Source organism: Microchirus variegatus, assembly GCF_963457635.1.
Source record: "Microchirus variegatus genome assembly, chromosome: 8".
Classification (NCBI taxonomy): Eukaryota; Metazoa; Chordata; class Actinopteri; order Pleuronectiformes; family Soleidae; genus Microchirus; species Microchirus variegatus.
Window position 1 is genome coordinate 4,159,851 of NC_139809.1, and position 21,427 is coordinate 4,181,277.

The 21,427-nt window shown below is 41.3% G+C and overlaps 1 protein-coding gene across 1 annotated transcript; it reads right to left on the reverse strand.

The window, feature by feature from the left end:
• Positions 1-75: 75 nt before the first annotated feature.
• Positions 76-19,753, reverse strand: LOC310930656 (transient receptor potential cation channel subfamily M member 1-like; the record flags this gene model as incomplete). The annotated part of the gene is made up of 27 exons (XM_083893698.1): positions 76-1,423; positions 2,189-2,321; positions 2,530-2,735; positions 2,827-2,971; positions 3,063-3,083; positions 3,657-3,849; positions 3,956-4,207; positions 4,300-4,428; positions 4,523-4,654; positions 4,735-4,866; positions 4,990-5,218; positions 5,354-5,646; positions 5,754-5,783; positions 5,874-6,014; positions 6,098-6,148; positions 6,247-6,381; positions 7,062-7,223; positions 7,425-7,525; positions 7,619-7,691; positions 10,414-10,537; positions 10,644-10,818; positions 11,173-11,344; positions 11,436-11,560; positions 11,862-12,075; positions 12,166-12,361; positions 12,924-13,000; positions 19,682-19,753. The coding sequence occupies 27 exons, from the start codon at positions 19,751-19,753 to the stop codon at positions 76-78; spliced, it is 5,061 nt and encodes a 1,686-aa protein (XP_083749824.1).
• Positions 19,754-21,427: the final 1,674 nt, after the last annotated feature.

Below are 21,427 nucleotides of genomic sequence, written 5' to 3' on the forward strand. Positions count from 1 at the left end.
ATTTACTGCACGGTGATGTGTTTTATTTATGTATTCGTTTTTCTTTGTTTTCGGATTCATTATCTTCTGCATGCCTTATTTTTCTTCCTTATCGTCCTCGCTCTTCTCCGCCTCCATCTTTGTTCCCACGTCTTCCCCGCCGACAGCTGCTGCCCCGCAGGCTTCGACGAGGTCTCTCTCGCTGCTGTAGGCTCTGGGTTCTTTGCTAACCGTGAAGCTCTTTGTTTTCCTCACACTAGCGTTCCAGCTGTCTGACCTGTGAGATGGCAAATAGTTGTCCTCAGCCACAGTCAGATACCCCGTAGTGTCTGAAAGGTTTCTCTTTGCCTTGGTCTTCACTGGCTCTGCCGTGGACTCGGCCGCGGGAGGAGTTCCCGTCCTTTGCGGTGGAATTTGATGCACCGGATTCTCCTCCATTTTGAGCTCCGCTGGTGCAGCGCTCACTTGAAACTGCTGGGCAAGAGCTCTGACTGTTGATACTTTGGGCGCGTGACCATAAATGCTGGCGTGCACCTCGTTCGGTGTTTTAGCTCCTTGCTCCACCGCTGACCCGTGGTCTGCGGTCTGCTGCCCGTCGTCACCTGCCGCTGCAGGGTCGTAGATGATGCTGCTCACTGCCCTCTTCTTTGTTAAAAAAGTTTCACTTTGGGTTTCACTCGGAATATATCTCAAAGATGTTGTTCTCTTTGGAGAAGCGGACGCCGCCAGCAGCATTTGGGCTTTTGTTGCTGGGTCGGCTGGTTCATCTGGAGGGTTGATAATGATGGTGCTCATCGCCCTCCTCTTTGTCAGTGGAGACAGTTGCTGGTCTTCGACTGGGTAGTGTTTCAAGGATTTGGTCCTTTTTGGAGGGGAAGAAGGTCTCAGTCTGTCCTTGTCTGTTAATCTGTCCATGAGAAACGTGCTACCTTGTTTACTGTTGGCTATGGTCTCTTGACTTGATCCCGCAGACTTTTGCTCACACGGCGATATGAAGATGTCCACACAAGAGCTGGGTCGCGATCGGTCCAAACCGGCAACGTCTAACATCTGGCCACCGCTTTTGGCGTTGAGAGCACGGAAACTGGACGCTTGCTGCAGATTCCTCTGCGACTCCAGACCGGTTTTCGTCGGCTCGTCCGTGTCCTTCTGCTTCTGCGCGTACTCTTCCATGTCCATGTGGAAACGGTAAAGACTGTAACCGTCAGCGCTGTTAATGCTGCCCTGACGATGGAGGGAGGAGGGGTCGCACACGGAAGAGTTCCGAGAATAGGTTCGCGTTAGCTCGAGTCTGTCCACGCCCGCAAGTTTTTCTAGAGCGACCGCCATTCGCCCGTGGATCTCTTCTAGTTGAGCCAGGCGCAAATCCACCGTCTGCAGAGAGGCCTTCATCGTGTTTTCCCTCTCATTTACCTCCTCCAGACGCATGGACATATTCTCGACTCTGCAACCAAAGACATTTAAAAAAAATTAGCCATTGGTGTGTAGATATGTTTACAGGTCCAATGTGTGACATTAAAGTAAAGCAACTGGCCATAAAATCCTCCTAATATGTCACAGGAATAATATAAATAAAATATAACAAACTGAACTCACCAACAACAACAGTACAGACAAAATATTTGCATTAAAAAAAATATTTTGCAGACTGCAAATCATGGTTATGTTTTGAAATCTACTACTGCCGTCTACCAATCATTGCAGTTGTCAGTAGAGTCTCAGCTGCCGATACTGTTTGTATGAGTCTATAATCGCTTTAGAAATAAATAAAAAAAATGTTTAAAGGTGCCATATGTAAGAATGTGGCAAAAAACGCTTACTACATTCAAATTCAATATACAGAGGTCTTTTAGGTTTCGTTTTCTGACGTAACTGGCAACCCGTGGTTGCTCGGCAGCTGAGACTCTACTGACTACAATGATTGGTATGCAAATATTTTGTCTGTACTGTTGTTGTTGGTGAGTTCAGTTTGTTATATGAACATTATTCCTGAGTCTCTGTGACATATTAGGAGGATTTTATGGCCAGTTGCTTTAGATTTATTACATAATGCACCTTTAACCAAAGAATAATACATCATTTCTATGTACTTTAGGTTTTGCATTTTGGAACAAAAGATTACTTTGCAAACTAAGGAAAATTACGAAAGCATTGGGATGGTTAAGTGGAGGAGTTTTCCATTTTTCTGCAAGGGGGGGGGGGGGCTAACCTTTCTGAGGTGACCTTAATGCGTTCATCACTGGAGGACTGCTGCTCGTCTTCCTTCCCACGGAAATACTCTTCCACACATTGTTCCTCAAACTCATACAGACTCTTCAACTCCTCTGGATTCAGCCTTAGTTCTGACAGAAAGAAAAAGTATACAGTACATTACTCTGTGTATAAGTCAGGACCAGATATATTTGTGTGATGTGTAAAGACAGGATGTGATTAGATTTATTCACTTGTTTTAAAATAAATCATGCATGTGATATAACAAGTGAAATGCATATGAATATTTGATTAAACTAGTTGAACTGTATGTGTACGTATGTTACAATGATTACTAACTGAGGCCTTTGTCCTTCTCGTCCAGCTCTCCTTCTTGCTTCTTCCTGGCACAGCGTCGAAACAGCCTGCTGAGAGGGATGTAGAGATGGCTGAAGATGATGAGAGGAGGAGGAAGGATGGGCCGGTCATGGAAAGTCATGATCAGCTGATATCTCTGGAACTTCCACACCTGGTTAGAAATAGACTTCACCTCGAAGAAGGTGTTGCTGTCGAAGAGGGAAAGAGGCGAGTGAGTCCAAACTGTCACAGCAGATGTGAAATAATAAATTAACATGTTATATTTAAACATGTATTTACTTGAAAACTGCAATAAGCAAGTTGACCAGAAGGATGTTTGCCACTAGAAGGTAACAGGCCATGATAGCAGGTGTGAGCCAGGCACCAGGGATGCAGGGAGGAAGTTTCTTCCCATCCTCATCATATAAATGTTCACCACACGGAGCTGCGTGCAAAGGTTAGTGCAGTAGATTTTAATTTGGAGAACTTGACATAATTGTTTAGAGTTGCGTTTTTGAATGTAAGACTATACTCACGGTTGATTTCCATTGCATAGACTTAAAGAAAGTCCAAGAAAAGCACCAAAGCATTGATGCAAAAACACGGAGAAAGTGTTATAATCAATAACTGTAGGCTTTTCATATCGTGCGTCTGTCAGGGTCAAGTTCAGGTGTTCATGTAAAAGTCAACTGCTGTCATCAAAATGTTTCTTTCACTTCAAAATTATAAAAAAATAGTTGCCTTTATGTAACATGATCTCAGAAAAATAAGACATGTGTGAGTTTGTTTTAAATACATTTAAATATCAATTAAAAAAAACAACTGTGCTTGTTTGATTTATTAGATCATATAAATAACAGCATTAACACAGTTGTCATTGCCGTCACCCTGACAGAAGAAAGTGACAAAGCAAAATACTTGAAGGCAGATGATCATAATCAAAGGTGATGAACTAACATACGAGCCACACTGCAGAGTTATGACCATGCACTAAAGCAAATGTACCAGCAGAGGGAGACAAAGTATGAGGGGGGAGTTTACAGTGTAATGTTACTAAAACATCACACGATTTAGGGCAGAAATTAATGTGACACCGATCATCTGCCCAGAATCAGGAAACAGAATCTTACTATGAATTCTAGTCTTACGGTCTATCGAGTCCGCAAAAACCTCCCCATAGATCATCCAGTAGGGCATGTAGAAGATGTTTCTGGCCAGCCGCCAAGTCGGCTCCTCGTCTGGGTGAAGGATGGCTTGCCGAGCCACACCGAAGCTCATGAGCACCACCAGCATGATCACGACAAAGTACATCATGTCAATCATCTGAAAACAGCACAAAAAGAGACGTATTTAAGAAAAAATGAAATTACAAAATTGCCGTTGTACTCTGTGTGATGTGTGTGTGTCATATGACTTTAAACGTGATTACCATCTTCCCTATCATCATCACATAGGGCCCCAGGTATTTGTTGACTCCAAAGATGTCCAGGACACGAATGTACCAGAAGATAATGTCTATGCAGTAGATGACTCTGCCGTAACCCATGTAAGGCTCGTGCTGCAGCCGCAGCATTAGCCCCATGAGGAAGGTGGAGATGGCGGCCAGGTCTGTGATGTTCCAGTAATCCTCCAACCACACACTGATCTTCTGTTTCAGTTTCCCAGGCTCGGACATCAGAATCTAGACATAGACCATGAGACCGTACGCCGTTATTTTCTTACGACACGTGGTGAGGAATGTGATAAAACTAAATCACGTCTTGTCCATTTTACCTGTCGGACTTTTTCAGTGCCAAGTGTGAGGATGTAAGAGATGACAGTCCACTCTTGTAAAGATGGCCATCTTTCCATTTTCACCAGGATTATGTAGTTGTACAACATTAAATATCCCAGATATGAAATCTATTGGAAGAAGAAGTAGTTCAGCGTCATAAATATATATATATATTTTAAAGAGCCTACCATAATGTCTCTTGTGTTAAAGAAGGGAACTGACAGTGTTGAACCAGAATTTGGTGAACGGTGCGTTATAAAACTCGAAGATCCTTTTGCCGATGGGGATTTTGTGGACTTTGGCGCTTCCTTCCTCTTCGTCGCCTTTACGGGAATTCCCGTCACTATTGTGTTCCTGCAACGTAACGGCAAACTGTCAGCTTTAGCTCCTAAGAATCTTGAAAAACATGATTATTCTAACGAATAATGTCAGACCTTGCTGGATTTTGCGTCATCATCCTTGTCTTTTCCCGCCACCTTGCCTCCCGGTGCGTGGTAAGCGACATCGTCTCCGAGACGGAAATCCAACAGTAGGATCAGCGGAGGACAGATGATTCCCAGAATAACCTATAGGTGAGATGTGTTTTACAAAGAATATTGTGAGTTTTCCCCCCTTATTTACCGTGACATCAGTAATATAAGTAACAAATCGACTGCTGCTTCAAAAGAAAACTATTTTTATATGCCAACCTTGATGCCAGGACTTTTGCCCATTCTTAAGCAGCCCATCCACATGTCAGTGAGCAGCATCTGGCAGCAGGTGTGGGCGATGAAGTCGCGTTGCTTCGCAGCCACAGCCAGCTTCAGACAGGTGGAGTTACTCCAGTGAACGAGCTCATATGTCAAAAGTTTCATGGCCACCTGTTCGTCGTGTTTGTACGACTGGTCTAACAGCTCGTAGGCCAACTGGCCAAATTCTCTGTGTTTAGTGAGAGAGAGAGAGAGAGAGTGGAATCAATAACAACAATAACCTGGGTGTTCTTATTTTCATTAAAACCATGTATGGTGCCATGTACAGCTGAGATCTATTTCAAGAGATGATGTGTGCACTGACTTGGAGTTGTTCTCCAGGTCCTGGGAGATGTCATCCACCAGTTCGCTCTCGGAGCATTCGTGGGCCATGGCTTTGTACAGTTTACACGCCACCAGGGCCTTCGCCATGCCCTCTTCTCCGCGCTGCCAGAGGAAAAGCGCCATCTTCTGACGCTTCATCAACACTCCCCACAGCATCAGCTCGTGGAAGGGGAACTTGAATCGACAGACCTCAGGGTCGTCCACGTCAATGTCCACTTCTTCTTCTTTCTTCTTTTTGGCCTTTTTCTTGCCTTTCGTTCTCGGTTCATCGTCCTAAGTGCATTTTTTTGAACAAAGATGATGGAGATAGTTATTCCACTGTGTGGTTTATACATTTTCTCAGCTAAATAACAGTGGTTTGTTGTATTGGGACGCCTCACCTCCATTCCCAGAAGCTTCAGTGCTTTTGGCTGCAGTTAGGAAATAAAGAAAGCATTACTAACTGATTGCTTGCTTGCTTAATATAACGATAAAGTCGTGAACACTTATTTTCAACAAACCCTTTTAAGTCCATATAAAGTATTGTAGAGGTTACGGAAAGCCTTCCTGGTGTAATTGCTCCTGTATGCTCCTCCCATGAGGTACTCCAGCACCAGACCAATGTCAATCAAAGTGATCTGATAATCTGGTGGAAGGTTTCCCTGTAGAGTCACCAAATTATGAACATTATTATGTTTTAAAAATATTAAATGTTCCCAGAAAGGTGTGTTTTTTTTTTTTTTACCTTTTTGACGTCCCTAACCACGGCATGCAGTGTGTTCGCTGGGCCTAGTTTCTGAGAGGAGGAGAAGAGAAGAGATGAGTGTCACGTGTCATTCATTTATTTATGCATATTTGTATTTATTCATTTCTGCCGCGGTGCATCAGTTCCACCGTGTTGTATAACTCCTCCAGCCTCGGAATGGTCAGGAAGTGGTGAATATTGACCCCATTCTCAAGAAGCAGTTTCACAAAGTCCACTCTGTCCAGCACCAGAGCGTCCATCATGGCCTGCTCTAGAGAATTCACCTACAGGAACAAATGAATACACAAGAAAGACTTTTATTGTTATTATCTTCATCTTACACCGCTCAATCTGATTATTTTTATTATTTTTTTTGAACATCTATGGTATAAACCAGGGGTCTGCAACCTTAAGGATGAAAAGAGCCATTTTTGTCACCTCTCCACCCAAATAAAATTCATTTGGAGCCGCAAAACAACCCACAAAACGAAGATAATAACAGGAATAAAGGTTTTTATGCAGATATAATACATACAAGAGCAATAGTTCTTTTCATTTATGAACTTTAAGAACTACAAAATGTTCAGTTTATACCCAGCCTCTTATAAAGTGGAGCAAAAATAAAACACACATTGATGTTGACCTGGTTCTTCCATTGTTTCATTGTTTGTGACAAATTGTTGAAATTAAAATGACCCCACTTTGAAATAAATTAAGCAAACATTCGGATTGTGTGTTGTTCATACTTGAGAAAAAGGCATGTGGATCCAAAGATGGACAGGACATCCACATGTGTACTTAATATTGCGTTTTTACTTTGACTTTGGATGCGTTGCACAACATATTAAAAGACTTTTATTTGTCGCTCTGTTCTCTAAAGCTACAAGGAGCCACTGCAGAAAGGCTGAAGAGCCACATGTGGCTCTAGAGCCGCAGGTTGCAGACCCCTGGTATAAACTCTTACCCATCGAATCAGCTCCAACTTCCTCGGGTCTGTTTCCTCTGGAGGTTCAGGCTTTGCTTTTCCTTTGCCCTTCTTTCCCCTGGTCTTGTTGCGAGGAGCGGAGACAGGACTCCTCTGCCTCTCCTGCATTGTGGTTGTTGTGTTGGCGATGGCACCTGCAGGCTGAGCAGAAGAAATGAGCGTAAACAGCACCACGTGAACTCTCCCTGATTTCTGCTTAATTAGAATTAAACTGTTAGATCAAATCATTTAAGTTTTCCGTATCTGTGTGAAAAACACACAATTCAAGTTTATATTCTATATTCTTTCCTTCAGTCGTAAATGCTGCTGGTCATCTGTGATAACTGTGTGAGCGCCACTCACTGGTAAATTGTGTCCGTAAACAAAGATGTGATTGCGAGCGATGTCCACTCGGTTCCAGGCCAGAGCCAAACTGAGCTGATCTGCCGCAGAGGCATTTGTGCCTTTTGGAAAAAAAGAGAGCGACGGACGAGAGGAGCGAAATGGTGACATACAGTATCTGAGATATATGTAACAGTGATGCAACTGGAAAATACCTTTTAACAGGGCTGTGAGAATGGCCATTTCAATGTCTTGTTGTCCCTCTGAACCCATTCGGAAAACTGTGATCTGCATGTGAGAGAAAATAATGAAAAATACACAAAGACATGAGGTCGGCAGTGACTGAGTGTGTTAATAACACATGACATGGATGAATACAATGAGACTGAGGAAAACTCTCTTCAAGTAAAGCATATGATATTGTATCATGGGTTGTATGAGAATATTCAGACTTAATTATTATAATAATACTATTACTACACTTTATTTTTAGGCACCTTTCAAAGCACTCAAGGTCACCTTACATCAGGGGTCTGCAACCTGCGGCTCTAGAGCCTCATATGGCTCTTCAGCCCCTCTGTAGTGGCTCCTTCTCGCTTTGAAGAAAAAACTTTTCATGTTTTTTCACACTTTTTTGTCAAGTTAAAGGTGTAAATAAAAGTGTTTTTGATATTTTGTCCGTCACATCCAATTGTAAAAACCTCCCCTGAAAGCCATTGAAGTAATGCGTACATGAAGAAGTTCACATTTGGAGTCCTGTCCATGCTTAGGTCCATGTACTTAGGCCAGGCAGGTTTTCTCAGACATAAACTACATATAATTGTTCATAAAAATTCATCTCAAAGTCGTTTTTCTACAGTTTAGAGGTTTGATATCAACATAGTTCTTTAAATATAGTAAATTATGTGTAAAAACAACAACTTTACATGGGATTTTATCTTCATTTTAAGGATAAAATAGGTTTTGCGGCTCCAGAATAATTTTATTTGAGTGGAGAGGGGACACAAATGGCTCTTTTCATTCTAAAGGTTGCAGACCCCTGCCTTACATGAATAGTGAAAATAATTGTAGTAAAATTAATAAGACAAACAAATTAATTACACATCGAATCATGCAAAAGTGAGGCGTTTGAAACGTGGACATAACACATCAAAGTGAATATGCAAGTAGTTTCAACAGGATTTGAAGGTTGGAAGTCTGTCCGTTACGGGGTTTCGAGCAGGACAGAGTTCTGGAGGTGGGAAGCAGAGCAGCTGAAGGCTCTATAGACCCCCATGGTGGAAAGTTGAGGGTATGGAGAGCCTTGAAGGTGAGGAGCAGGATTGTGAAGACTTGTGTGATGTGATTAGTGGATGGGGTTCTAGTGATGAGGTGGGGGCGCCAGAGTTGTGGACCAATTGCACTTAAGTGCATGGTTTAATATCTCAAACACTGCCTATGAATATGCATAATCTCGGGTTTTCAGAATGTTCTAGATGGAGAATGTTCTATATGAGTCAGGAGGTGCCATCCTGACCTAGAAGAGTGTGCAGAAGTAGTGTGATGTGCGTGGACTGTTGCTGCAAACCTGTGGTCAAAGTGTGGGAGTAGCACTCTCTGACCGACCCTTTGAACACAAACAGCTACTTTACTCAGAGTGACAGTACTTGCCCTGTCATGGGCTTGGGGTGTATCAAATGAAATCATGCTGACGGCTCTGTCACATGTGCGGCCACAGTACATGGGATTAGATTGGCATGAATATGCGACACTGTACCAGAGCTCTCAGAGCTCGTCTCGAGATGCGTGAATAATTAGCAGCTCGCCTTAGGATCAAGGCCGAAACAACTTGTGTTGTTGCTCGTTCTTTGTGCTCTGTTTTTTGGTGAACTCGTGATTCATTTGAATGTTGTATCCTGATGTCACGTCGTTGCAAATTTCAGCCCTGCTAAATCATCATTCGTCATTTTTGTTTCGTCTGATCCAGCTGTTCACATGAGATGCACTTAGGACGAAGGGATTAGAGGGTGACACTGATTCACCTGTAGGGTTAGTCATGGCACTTTAGATTAATAGCAGGCAATGATGTGGCCTCTCTCAGTTGTGTGTAAAAGTTCTGCCACATCGTCTGGGTGAGGGTATGAGTGCGAGCTAAATGGTAGAGGAGAAAGCCCGCAGCAGTATGATCTTTGATAAGCTGTTTTAAGTTGCTTATCTGAGTGTTGGAGCATTAGGCGCTCTAATACACCCAGGATAGTGGACGCGAAACTCACTGCTGAAGACCAAAGCACTGTGGACGCTGACAAAGCTCCAGGAGCGGAGGCGAAAGAGTAACCTGGTGGAGGATTAAGGGAGATGGATTCTCTCCTCCATCTGTGTGCTGCATGTTTACTGCGAATAGATAAAAGTAAGAGCCTCCGCTAAGCAGGTGGCAGTGTGCTCTGATCTTTCCCACCCAATGTATAGTGTGTGGAGATTATATGTGCTGGGTATTACAAACTACTAATCACATCACATCACATGGAAATCAGTTGAGGATGCACAAATGCCAGTGATATTTCTATACCGAGGTCTCCGTCAAACACTCTGGGATTAATCTGATATCTATAATCACTCATATTGGGACGTGTGTGCGTGCGCGTCGTCGTGAAAACCCTATCGCCCCCCGCAGTAAAACTGTTAAGTTCTGCAGAACCATCTCGCGTGCACTTACAGAGTCCACGGATTTTCCAGAGCATTTGCGGTGGTCAACAGTGAAGCTGCGAACGACCCGGATTATATGACATGACCACGACAGGAAGGAGAGATGACGGGCAGATTGTGGGGATTATGTTTATTCAATATGTTAATGGGAAACACACAGATGAGTGGAATGAATGACAATGGAGACCAGATGTTTCACAAGTCAGAAATGATTTATTGATTGACACACACACACACGTACACACACATTATTTACAAATGAAGGATACTTGGAATTCATGGAAGACATTATTAATAAGGTCTTTGGGGAATTTATTCTCCTACTCACCAGTTCCCTTTTCTTCATACACTCCATTACCATGAGCAAGATCTGCTGTGACTGGCTCTTGCTGTAATTGAAAGTCTTTTGAATGGTCACCAGGAGCTGGTCTCGCACGTCATCGTTAACCAGGCTGAAAATTCAGATATTTTTTTTTAAAGGAGAGAAGTTAAATTCTTTGTTTATTCACAGAAGAAGAATATAAATACAGAAATAGAGAATTCGTCACACGCGCTCACCCTCCATCCTCTGAGAACTTGTGTGCAAAGGAAATAATGTCAGAAGCTCGACCGCTGCCGTCGCACACCACCACGGGAATAGGGGGCTCGTCTCTGAGGCTCTCGAGGGCGATGGAGATAACGTTTGGACCTCCCTCCACTATCAGACACACCAGCGGGACGCCCTGACCCAGACCTGAAAAACACAAACCCCATGCATTCGTTTATCTAAACTCACAGCTGTGGCCTTATACAATAGCAGAAGTTTGCGGTATGAAATATTGAAGCAGAACACGTGAATGCGATGTGCTTACAGACAAAACCAAAAGGAGGGAGGTATAGTGAAGTCAGTGGTGACAGCTGAGCATCCCTTTGCTGTCCCTGCCTTATCCGAGCTCCAGGCATAGGATGACAAAGGGAAGCCCACAGGTCACAGAGGAGCAATCCGTGCGCACGTCCAACAACACTGAGTGGTCTCAAACTCACACACCATGGAGGATGGGAGTACATGCTTCACGACATATGTTGCAGGGATCACCGTGTCACTCACGAGTGTTAATCTTCTGCAGGGAGATGTGCTTCTCCAGCAGTCGACGCAGTTTGACTTCCGAGCCGTATTTCCCACAGGTGCCGTTGTCGGTCAGGATGAAGTGGGAGTGGCTGTTGTTGAGCACGGCCAGCTTGCTCAGCGGGTTTGCCATCGTTTGATAGGGCCTGGTTACCTGGAAAAAAAGAAAAAAGAGCTTGAGCGTGTAAAGTTTCAAGAAGAAATACAAGTGACTTCATTCAGAAAACGACTGCACGTGTTCTTACATCTTTCCCGATGAGGTCCTCTTTGTTTTCTAGGATCCCCCATGGAGCAATTCCTATTGCGCACACCTTCCCTCGTGATTTGGAAGAATGGTCCTTTAAGGCATCTCCCACATGACGAATCACCCCTAATTTTTAATAATAAATGATAATGTCAAATATAGCTTCATGGATAATAACTCTCTCAAAGGCCCTAATGGGGCTGCATCACTCAAAATCCACACAGATTGTCATTTGCAATTCATTTCCCTACAAAAGCTTTAATTATAGTGCTTAAACCTGTGACAATAGGTTGGTCAAATCTCCCCCGCAGAAAATGGCAGAGTAAGGATTATGTAATGACATTTTAGAGAAAAGGGTAATCCTTTAATGTCCAAAAATTGTCATTTGTCGAGGGAACATTAAATCCTCAACTGTCACAGCCTTTACCTGTGTTGACTCCGCCCGTGAAGATCCACGCTCCCGTGGTGACGGCCGCTTTGATCAGACCTTTGCCGAACACCTGCTTGAGTTTGGGCTGCAGGTCAAAGTTCTGGAGACCCCCATGGACGGAGATGAGCAGCGTGGGCAGCTCCAGCTGCCAGTCCTTCACCATCAAATGCAGCAGGTTTTCAGCCTTGGTTTCGTAGGAAACACGGATATACTATAGTGGAGTAAAAGGAAAAAACCTGTGTCAACTGTGTCACATCATGTCACATTCAAGCACTTGCAAAAGTCTGGAAGCAAAGCTCACCATGGCCTTGTTGATGAATCCTCCGCCCTGGAACTCAATTATGCCAAAGGCGTCTGTTGGGTACGTTCTGGTGTATTTGGTCACGGTCCATTTATCCTTCGGGGCGTCAATCTGCACCAGCTGGTGAGCTTCCTCTACCGAGTTGGCACCGGGAGGGATGGCCACGTGCTGTGTGGTCAGCTGACCACAGGCACATCTAGACGCCACAGAACAAAGAATCACCCAGTTAATATCACTAGTATCGAGGCCATTTTGGCTGATTTTTACGCATAAATAAGTGGGTTAACTATTCATAGAATCCCCTCCGGTGGTTTTAAACAGTCCAGTGTTCTTGAGGGTATCAGCGGTGATGACTAGAGGAATGCTGTTCTGTTTGCCAAAGAATTCTGTGTCTTTTTTTTCCTCGAAACACACGTCGTGCCAGCTCTTTTGTAAATGTGCCCGTTTCTGGGAAATCCACGCCTCGATGCACAAAAGGGTTTCGCTGGCTGGCCGCTCTCAGAGCACAGGAGAGAAAACCACGTGCTGAAGCAGTTTTAATCCCAGCAAATGTCTGATAACCTGCACTTGTGTTGAACAGATCACGTTCGACCTATATTTATTTATATGTATATATACTGAATAATTTTATAGACTAGCATTATCCAAATATCTGATCTTGATAAGTTTCAAAATCATGTTCTAAATGTTATTTTCATACTTAATAATAGCAAATTACAACATTATCAAATTTTTGGAGAAACAAAGACAACAGTCACCTGGTGGGGTCCTTGGTGGGAAATATGTGAACACATTCTCTTTTGACGAATGTCCTTTCAATCCAAGCTTTCTGTGCCTGAAGAGAGAAAAAAGACAAAGAAAAAAAATGCTGTTAAACCACAGTTTAATGAATAATGAGATAATGTTTTCTTCTTCTTCTTTTGTTTGAGTATCACCGTCAAACTCCTCTCCATGATTATCCTGGAAAAAAAGACGATGACTTTTGCATCCGACTAAAACAGTGACAAATAGGATTGAGCTGAAAGTATTTTTCCTGAGGCTGTGGCACGTTCAACAGGCACAAACAGACAGAAAGGTATTGAGCATCTTCTGTTGACTCTGTAGTGGGTTAATCCACATTAAACACTCAAATTTATCTGCTCGTATTTGAAAAGCAACAGATCCCCATTGTCAGTGCAAAAATAACCCTTACCAAGAAAAGAAACCCCAAAAACAATTAAAAAATAAAGTGAAAACTTAAAAAAATTAAGACAGAAATTCTTGAAGCAAATCTGAAATATTTACATTTGCATTTAGTATTTAACAGCATTCGTATTGTATTTGTTTAAACTTCAGCTATGTCTTAAGTCATATGAGTCTTTGTGAAAAACCATGAGAATTCCAAGTATGTCATGTGACAAGTAATCACAAGTGTTCAAAAAACAGTGGAGTTACTGTTCTCTCTCTCTGACAGTCTGCAAATAAAATGTATATATATATATAAATATATAAAAAAGAAATAAGACAAAAAAAAGCTTTTGCATGTTCTTCATCTGCAATAATATTGTAATGATATAAGTATGGTAATGGTGTCAGTATCATCAAATCTTCATGTAATTTTATGTTTTTTTTTTGTTTTTTTTGAATAATTATTATCTGTAAATAAGTGTGATAATATCATAATTGTATTGCAGTTTGGTCTCTTTTGCTGACAGTAAGTTACACCTCAGAACTCAGAACTTAAAACGCCTCTTCCATATTGTTTGGTTGTATAATTGACTCAAATCTGACCAGAGTCATCGATTTCATTTTCAGAAATCATTTAAAAAGACATCGATATCTTAAAAATACATCCTGGTGTATTTGTCTAAAGTCAAAGGCAGTGGTGTGCGTCGCTTTCTTTTTTTGTGTCCGTCTTATAAAGTTTCTATATTCCATCTCTTTCCACTCACCGGCATCAAAAATAACTGCGTCCCAAAATGATCGAAAAAGAGTTACACTTACATATAAATCTTCTGTCTGAGCTGCAGAGACTACGCTTAGAGAGAAGAGTGGAGGTCCCCTGTCTGCTGCTGCTGCTGCTGCTGCTGCTGCTGCGTCTCCACCAGAGCTCTTTCTCCTGGTGCTGCACTCCCACTCGAGTGCTCGCATCAGTCTCACAGGACATGAAACTTCTTCACTTTATGAGGGCCACTTAATATGATGAGCATGTGAGCAGGGTCTTTGTTCGCCCCAAGTCTCATGACTCCAGTTCAAGGTAATCCTTTTGGGAGTCTCATGACCCGCTCTCTCCGTGTCCACAGGGTATTTTCATCCTTTCGCTTGAACAAGGCACAATAAATCTACTTTGATACTCGGCCCCCTAATCTCTCAGTTTGTTCAAACTCCTTTCTTTGTGGAAGATGTTAGTTTGAGTGAGAAAAAAATGGAGCAGAGCAGCCACACTAAAATCACTCCACTTTCCAATAGAGGCTCTCCAACTTTTAATGTGAAAATGTTGCCCCCTCTCCAACTACTTTGATTTCAACTACATTTGCATAATTGGGAGAATTGGATGCAGGCATTCTTTTGAAAGGCGCCTTGTGAAGACGTGACTGGTCTCCACTCGGGGGTTAGGTCACTCACTGCTAATTGCAGTTAATCTCTATTTCCACCCACCTTGTTTTTGTGGGGAGAGGAAATCCCAGCAGACCAGCTATTCAATTTTGCTTTAATTATTCTCCCTTTTTTTAAAAAAAAATTTAATTTCAGATTTGCATTTAAATCATTTAGAATACATTTATAAGGTGGAATAAATAATAAGCCAGTAAGTAGATGCAGTTTTACGGAAGCGTATTGCATTCACTTGAAAAAAAAAAAAAAAAAACTCCTGTTTTTCTCAGTAATTAATTTTCAGTTTGATTTTTTGAATAATTTTTTCTTTTGTCTAATATTTTTTTCTGTTTTTCTGAGTAATTTTTTTTCTGTTTTTCAGAGCAAATTTCAGGTGCCTGCGTTAAGTCGACAAACTAATGATAATACCATCTATGTGACTTAAAGACAGGACTATCTCCCAGTGTCTTAAACCCAGATCAAAGTAAAACTTGATTAAACCAAACAAGCCGTCCATGTTATTATAAAAAAAATGACTCCGAAAAGCAGAAAAAAAAATTACTCCGAAAAACAGAAAAAAAATTACTCCGAAAAACAGAAAAAAAAATTACTCCGAAAAACAGAAAAAAAAATTACTCAGAAAAACTGGAAAAAAATATTATATACATTTAAAAAGTTTTTTTTTTTTTTCAAGTGAATGCAATACGCTTCCGTACAGTTTGATCTCCTGCTCTATGTCTTTTTTTTCTTGTATCAACCAAGATTTACAAATGATTTAGGCCTTGTTTCTACAAGGAAATGTCAAAGTTTACAGTGTATTTTGTATTAGTGTAATTTGTGTACTTTTATATAGTTGGACATAATGTTGTAATTCATTTATGAGTATTATGAGCACATTTTGACGTGAGACGGAGCTAAACAAGTGATTAAATCTTTTTTATCTTTGCTCATCACACAGTTAAAGCCTGACTTTAACTCTTGCTTAAAACCCCCCCCAGAAACAAAATAAAGACAAGTATACACATCACATCGTCCCCCATTTTGGTTCTCCTCCGCACATGGGCCACGTTTAATCACTGCCGGAAAAAACAAAGTGCGTTTCCACCAGGTTTTTTTCCAGTGTGACGCAGTTATTCCAGCTTACTCGTTACTAACTCTCACTAACCCTCATTAACCACGACAATTAAAACCACAATCGACCAGCTGCCTCGCTAAGAGCCGCCTTAGCAGCAAAAACCTTAAAGAATTAGAAACTGCAGCAGGATCACGTTGTGTCACACCAGGCAAATTAACAGGGGGAATTAGGACAAGCCGTGGAACAATAAACAATGCTCGCTCCGACGTGCGGCATTGTTTCCCAAATAAATAATGATCGTTCAAAACAAAAGGCAACTGTGTGAGATTTAAAAATGTAATAAAAGATATAGTTTACAGGTTTTCATCCTTCTTGTGCTAAAGAAATGATGCTTCATTAAATATTGGCACTAAAACACAACATGTATCTATATCTATATATAGATCTATATATATATATATATATAAACACAGTTCATTTTGTTTATCGTCCTCAAAACTTCCACAATGTTGTAAATAATGTGTTTATTTGTCCACACACACACACACACACACACACACACACTATGTGTTATACATTCATGCCTTTAAGTGCTTGAATCACATGGTTCTGGTCTCCTGACCCACAGCTTAGTGAGCAGCTAAATCACGGGCAAATTTGTTCCAGGTCAGTTACAATTACATAGACTATTCAGCCCCAACAGTCGGAAGGGAAAAGGTGTATAATGATGTCTGTGTGTCTGTAGGTTGCTATATATGTGACATTTTCAACATATAATGTACACACAGTTGGTGGCTTTTTTTAAAAGTAGTCTATTTTCACTGTATTTGTTCTGAATTATTGCTGATTCGAAACACGATCGGAATTCAAAAAGTAAAAGCCTCATGAGCCCAAGCGAAAGGAAGGATCAGAAAGGATTTGGGGCTCCTACGAGGAATGTGATGTCACCACGCAGGGTTGAAGATAAAAGCAACTAATTGCTCAACTTTGGGGACTGAATGGCAATGTGGGTTAGAGACTGATGCAATGTGACAGGAAGGAAACACGCGTAAGACTCCTTTACCGTCTCAGAAAATAAAGCAGCCAGAACTCGCGGGCCGAGTCCACGTGGACCGAATAACACACTGCCTTTCACGTTATTTCACTTGAGGGAAAAGAGATATTTGATAAAAAATGAGCGATGCAACTCGAGTTTACGAGCTCTGAATGGGGCAAATATGCATCGACTGTGAAAGCGAACTGTTTTCAGCGAGGCCGCCCCCGTTTGTAAATGCACTCATTGTCCTCCTGGAGTCTGAAAATCCAGTTAGCACATCACATGAGTCCGTCAATGTCACTGATTATCCCTCCCGAGAGTTAAGGGAGTCATAAGACGTTTATAAGACACTGTTTTTTCTGTGCTTTCAAACCGTGGAAACTCACGACAGAGAGAGAGAGAGAGACTCGGGAATAAAATCAGGAAATCAAACTAAAGATAGCAGAAGTATGTAAAACCATGAATAATCTTCTGAGGTTTGAGAGAAGATCACACTTTTCTTTTGATGGGTAGTTTATTAGTGGATATTTTTGACTGCTAGATTTATTACTGTATATTGAAATCAAAACACGTTTTTAAGGTATTTCTACGATTCTGTAGCATGTTAGAGTTTGTCGTCTTCATTATCTTTAAGATTACTGAGACCATATAATATAATACATGGTTGTAGTCAAACTAAACCTATTTAACTTTTCACTGTTTCATTCTCACTTATTATACCCTAACTCAGACATTAACACATGATTTGCTGTAGCTATTTTATAACTCGACCGTGAAGTGAATCCTAAAGGTTTTTAAAGATGTTGGGTTTTTTTTAGCCGTCACCAGACCTGAGCCTGATGATTGCATCACACCCTCGGTCATATGATCCTAAACCCCAGTGTGAGAAAATAAGAACTTGTTTTTGTTGCATTTGCAGTTCAGTATTCAAGGGTCCAAGCACAAAACCTATACCAGAACCTTTCCTTGATTGATTTCTCAGCAAAAGAGGTTAAAGGTGAAAAGAGCCAGCATATTTGGGTGATTTCTTGACAGCAACAGGCAGTAATATCATATTAACATACACAACAAGTGGGACTTTCCACTGCATTCCTAAGTCTCTACTGTTTCTGATACATTAATCCTCCCGTTTTACCAAGAACAACTGTAAATGAAGCTATGCACCTTTCTTATAAATAAAACAGACACACCTACAATACTAAAGCAAATATTCATGATAAATACAAAGAGCACGATGCACTCTCATAGTGAACAACTTTACTAAAGAAATTCTGGCTACAATTCTGGGTATAAACTAGCCTAGTAATCTACAAAAGACAGTGAAATGCTACATATATATTATACAAAGTCTAATTTTACAGGAAAATTAAATGAAATTAGATTTTGTTCTACTCAAAACTGCATCAGAACACACATCAGAGACACTCTGGGTGTCACTTTTGTGTTGCAGTGTGTGTGTGTGTGTGTTCTTGTACTTGCAGCATACTGAGGACCAGTGAGGGATTTTAACCAACAAAGTGAGGTCATTTTTACGGAGTGAGGACATTTTGGCCGGTCCTTACTTTGTTTTAATTTAAATCACTTCCTGGGGTTGCTATAACATGCTATACTCAATTTGTCAAAAAAAAAAAAAAAAAAAAAAATTTGGACGACAGAAAGTTTTTGTAAAATTTTTGGCCAAAAAAATTTGTCAAATTTTTGGGCAAAACATTTTTTGTCACTTTTTTTTTCAAATTTTGTGTCATATTTTTTTTTCAAATGTTGGGTCAATTTTTTTTTTCACATTTTGGGTCAAATTTTTTTTTTACTTTGGGTCAAATTTTTTTTTCTAATTTTGGACGACATAGTATAGTATGACGTTTTTGTCAAATTTTGGACTAAACATTTTTGTTGATGTATGAAATTTTTGTAAAATTTTGGACCAAAAATTAAAAAAAAAAAAATTTTAAATCGAAAAACTTTTCCAGCCCTTTTTGCTCTGTGGCTCCACCTGCAGACATGTTATGGTACTGCAACCAGTAGTTCTTTGTAGATGTCATTCATGAAGTAGATATTTGTAATTGTGTTGATTTATAAAGTGGAAATGCTGGTCCTCAGTATGCAGTAATTACAAGAATGTGTGTGTGTGTGTGTGTGTGTGTGTGTGTGTGTGTGTGTGTGTCCTCTAATCCAAGCGCAGCTCATTGGAGCGAGAGCTGAGGTGCACATGTAAATGAAAAAAAAAGTCACATCTTTCTAGCTTTTAAGGACACGTTAAACGGGTGTTTTAATCAGATGAGAGCGGAAAGATTAGACATTTAGAAAAAAAAAAAGATATGAAAGTCCATAATCTGTCATCATGTCCACGGTCTGCCATACTGGGCCATTATGAAGGATTAAACTGCCGTATACTGTCGTAAGCGCCCCCGCTCATCTTCAAACACCACTTAACAGTAAGTTTGCAAGGGGTTTTTGCAGGAGTACAGGCCACGTGCTCGCAGATACGTGCAGCCAACGGCGCTTTATGTCGGACGTAGGCGCCCTAAAATGATCGGTTATGCCCTTAAATGGACTCTGACTAGAGTAATGATCCATGTGACGTGTGTACTGTCCTTCTCAGATAAATCATAAGGTTTCTGAATGCCAAAAGTAAAAAAAAAAAAAAAGCATCTACACTCAAGTGCAGTTGTCACATGTTTGCATGAAATCTACTATACTCGAAATATCAATGTCATGCGGATTTCATTATAATAAACAAAGAAGCAAGAAGGACATCATAAAACATACTGGAGCCAAATTACAGCACATCTGGTTGAAGCTGACTCTGATTCTGAATCAGTGTAACATCATCTTACCTTCTGTGAGCCCGACGTTGTGCGTTTGAGAGATGACCTCTTAAAGTTGGCACCTGGGCCCTTGGCGTCCATGTTGAAGGCGACTTGGACAGGAATCCTTGGAGAGCAGTGATGGGTCAGGGTTCAGCAGCAGCAGCAGCAGCATAACAAACAGACAGCATGTTCATTCACAGCAACAACAACAACAACAAAAAAAAGTGTTCAGTTTTCAGCATCACTAAAGGTTTGCGGTGCGTCTCTGTCCCCTCTGCAGCTCACGTCCATCTGACAAGACAGAGATCCCAGCCGGGGATATAAATCACTCGATGACACACTTGACACATAGACCCTTTTCCTCCCATCACATAATCAGGCTTAATGCAGCCGGCTCTTATGAAGCCTCAGACTCTAATGGATAGAGATTTAATAAATGGTTATTGAAGGTAAATCTACTTTAGCGCGCACAACAAAACCCCAAAAAAACGGCTTAAAGAGACCGTGCAAAAGCTAAAGTTAGACGGGCGGGAAAAGCCAGAGGTTTTCCCTGACCTGATGAGGCTCAGTGTGTCTGACATGGGAAGATGGGAGGGTGCAAAAAAAAGGGTATGCACAGACACAAAGGCAGAAACACAGACTTAAATACTTGAATTAAGCTCACTTTCGATTATGTTTCAGCACACCGGGGTTAAAGTTCCGTGTGATTAGAATAGTTTTGTTTACCGTTAGAATTTAGCAGAATGGACGCTAACAGACGTAGGCGCTGAGCTGAAAAATGTTGACCTGTTATATCATGAAATTAAATAAAAGAGCAGTGACTTAATACCATGTTAGAGCAAAAAATAATAACAGGGCTTGAAACCGTGAGTATTAAGGGCTGTATTTCCACAGTGCAGATTGTTGTATGTCAAGAACCTGAACTATTCTCACAGGCCATGAACCACTCTGGTGATTCTCCTCTGAACTGATGCTCACTGCATGCTTCATCAGTTTCTGAAAATACTCAGAGCAGCTCATCTTATACCAACAACCATGCTTTGCTCAGAGTCACCTCACATGCCCTTTCTTCTCCATTCTCTAGTTTGGTTTGAACTTCAGGAGGTGTCGTCCTCGCCGTGTGTCTACACGTCCGAGTGCGGTGACTGAGCTGTAGCCGTTGTCATCATTGTCTGGTTAGATATTTGCATTTACAAGTGGTTGCACCTGGTTGCGCTTCGTAAAGAGGCCAGTGAGTGCATTGTGTGTCAGTGTGCAGCAGCAGCAGATCTACAGCAAATAAAACAACAAACACACACACACATTCGATATCCAGCAACTCCCCCTGCTGGACATTGAACTGAGCTGTTGTTAAATGAAAGTAAGGCAAAAAAAAAAGAATTCCTTGGCAACAGTCAGATATATAGAGACACCTCATATGTGACTGCCCTGACAAAAAAGTTCTCAGCACATATTCAACAAAAGTAAAGTGTGGTGAAGTGAACAGGAACTTTAGAAAAACTTACTGTACCTGTTGTGGCCAGTGAAGGAAGTCAGATGATGCTTTTTCCTGGAATCAAAATCACAAACGGTAAACACCAAACTATGAAGGGTTTCACTGCAACCACGTGTCTCGCTATTGTCTGCCTGGATAAAGAAAGGATGATGCGTAATTTCTCCTAGTAAGCAGACACAAATAAGCTTTATCGTCTGTTGCGTGTGTCACTGGAGGAGATTACCTCGACCTCCTGGAGAAAAGGTGCAGCTCTGGAGGGTTATTGTTGTAACAGAAAG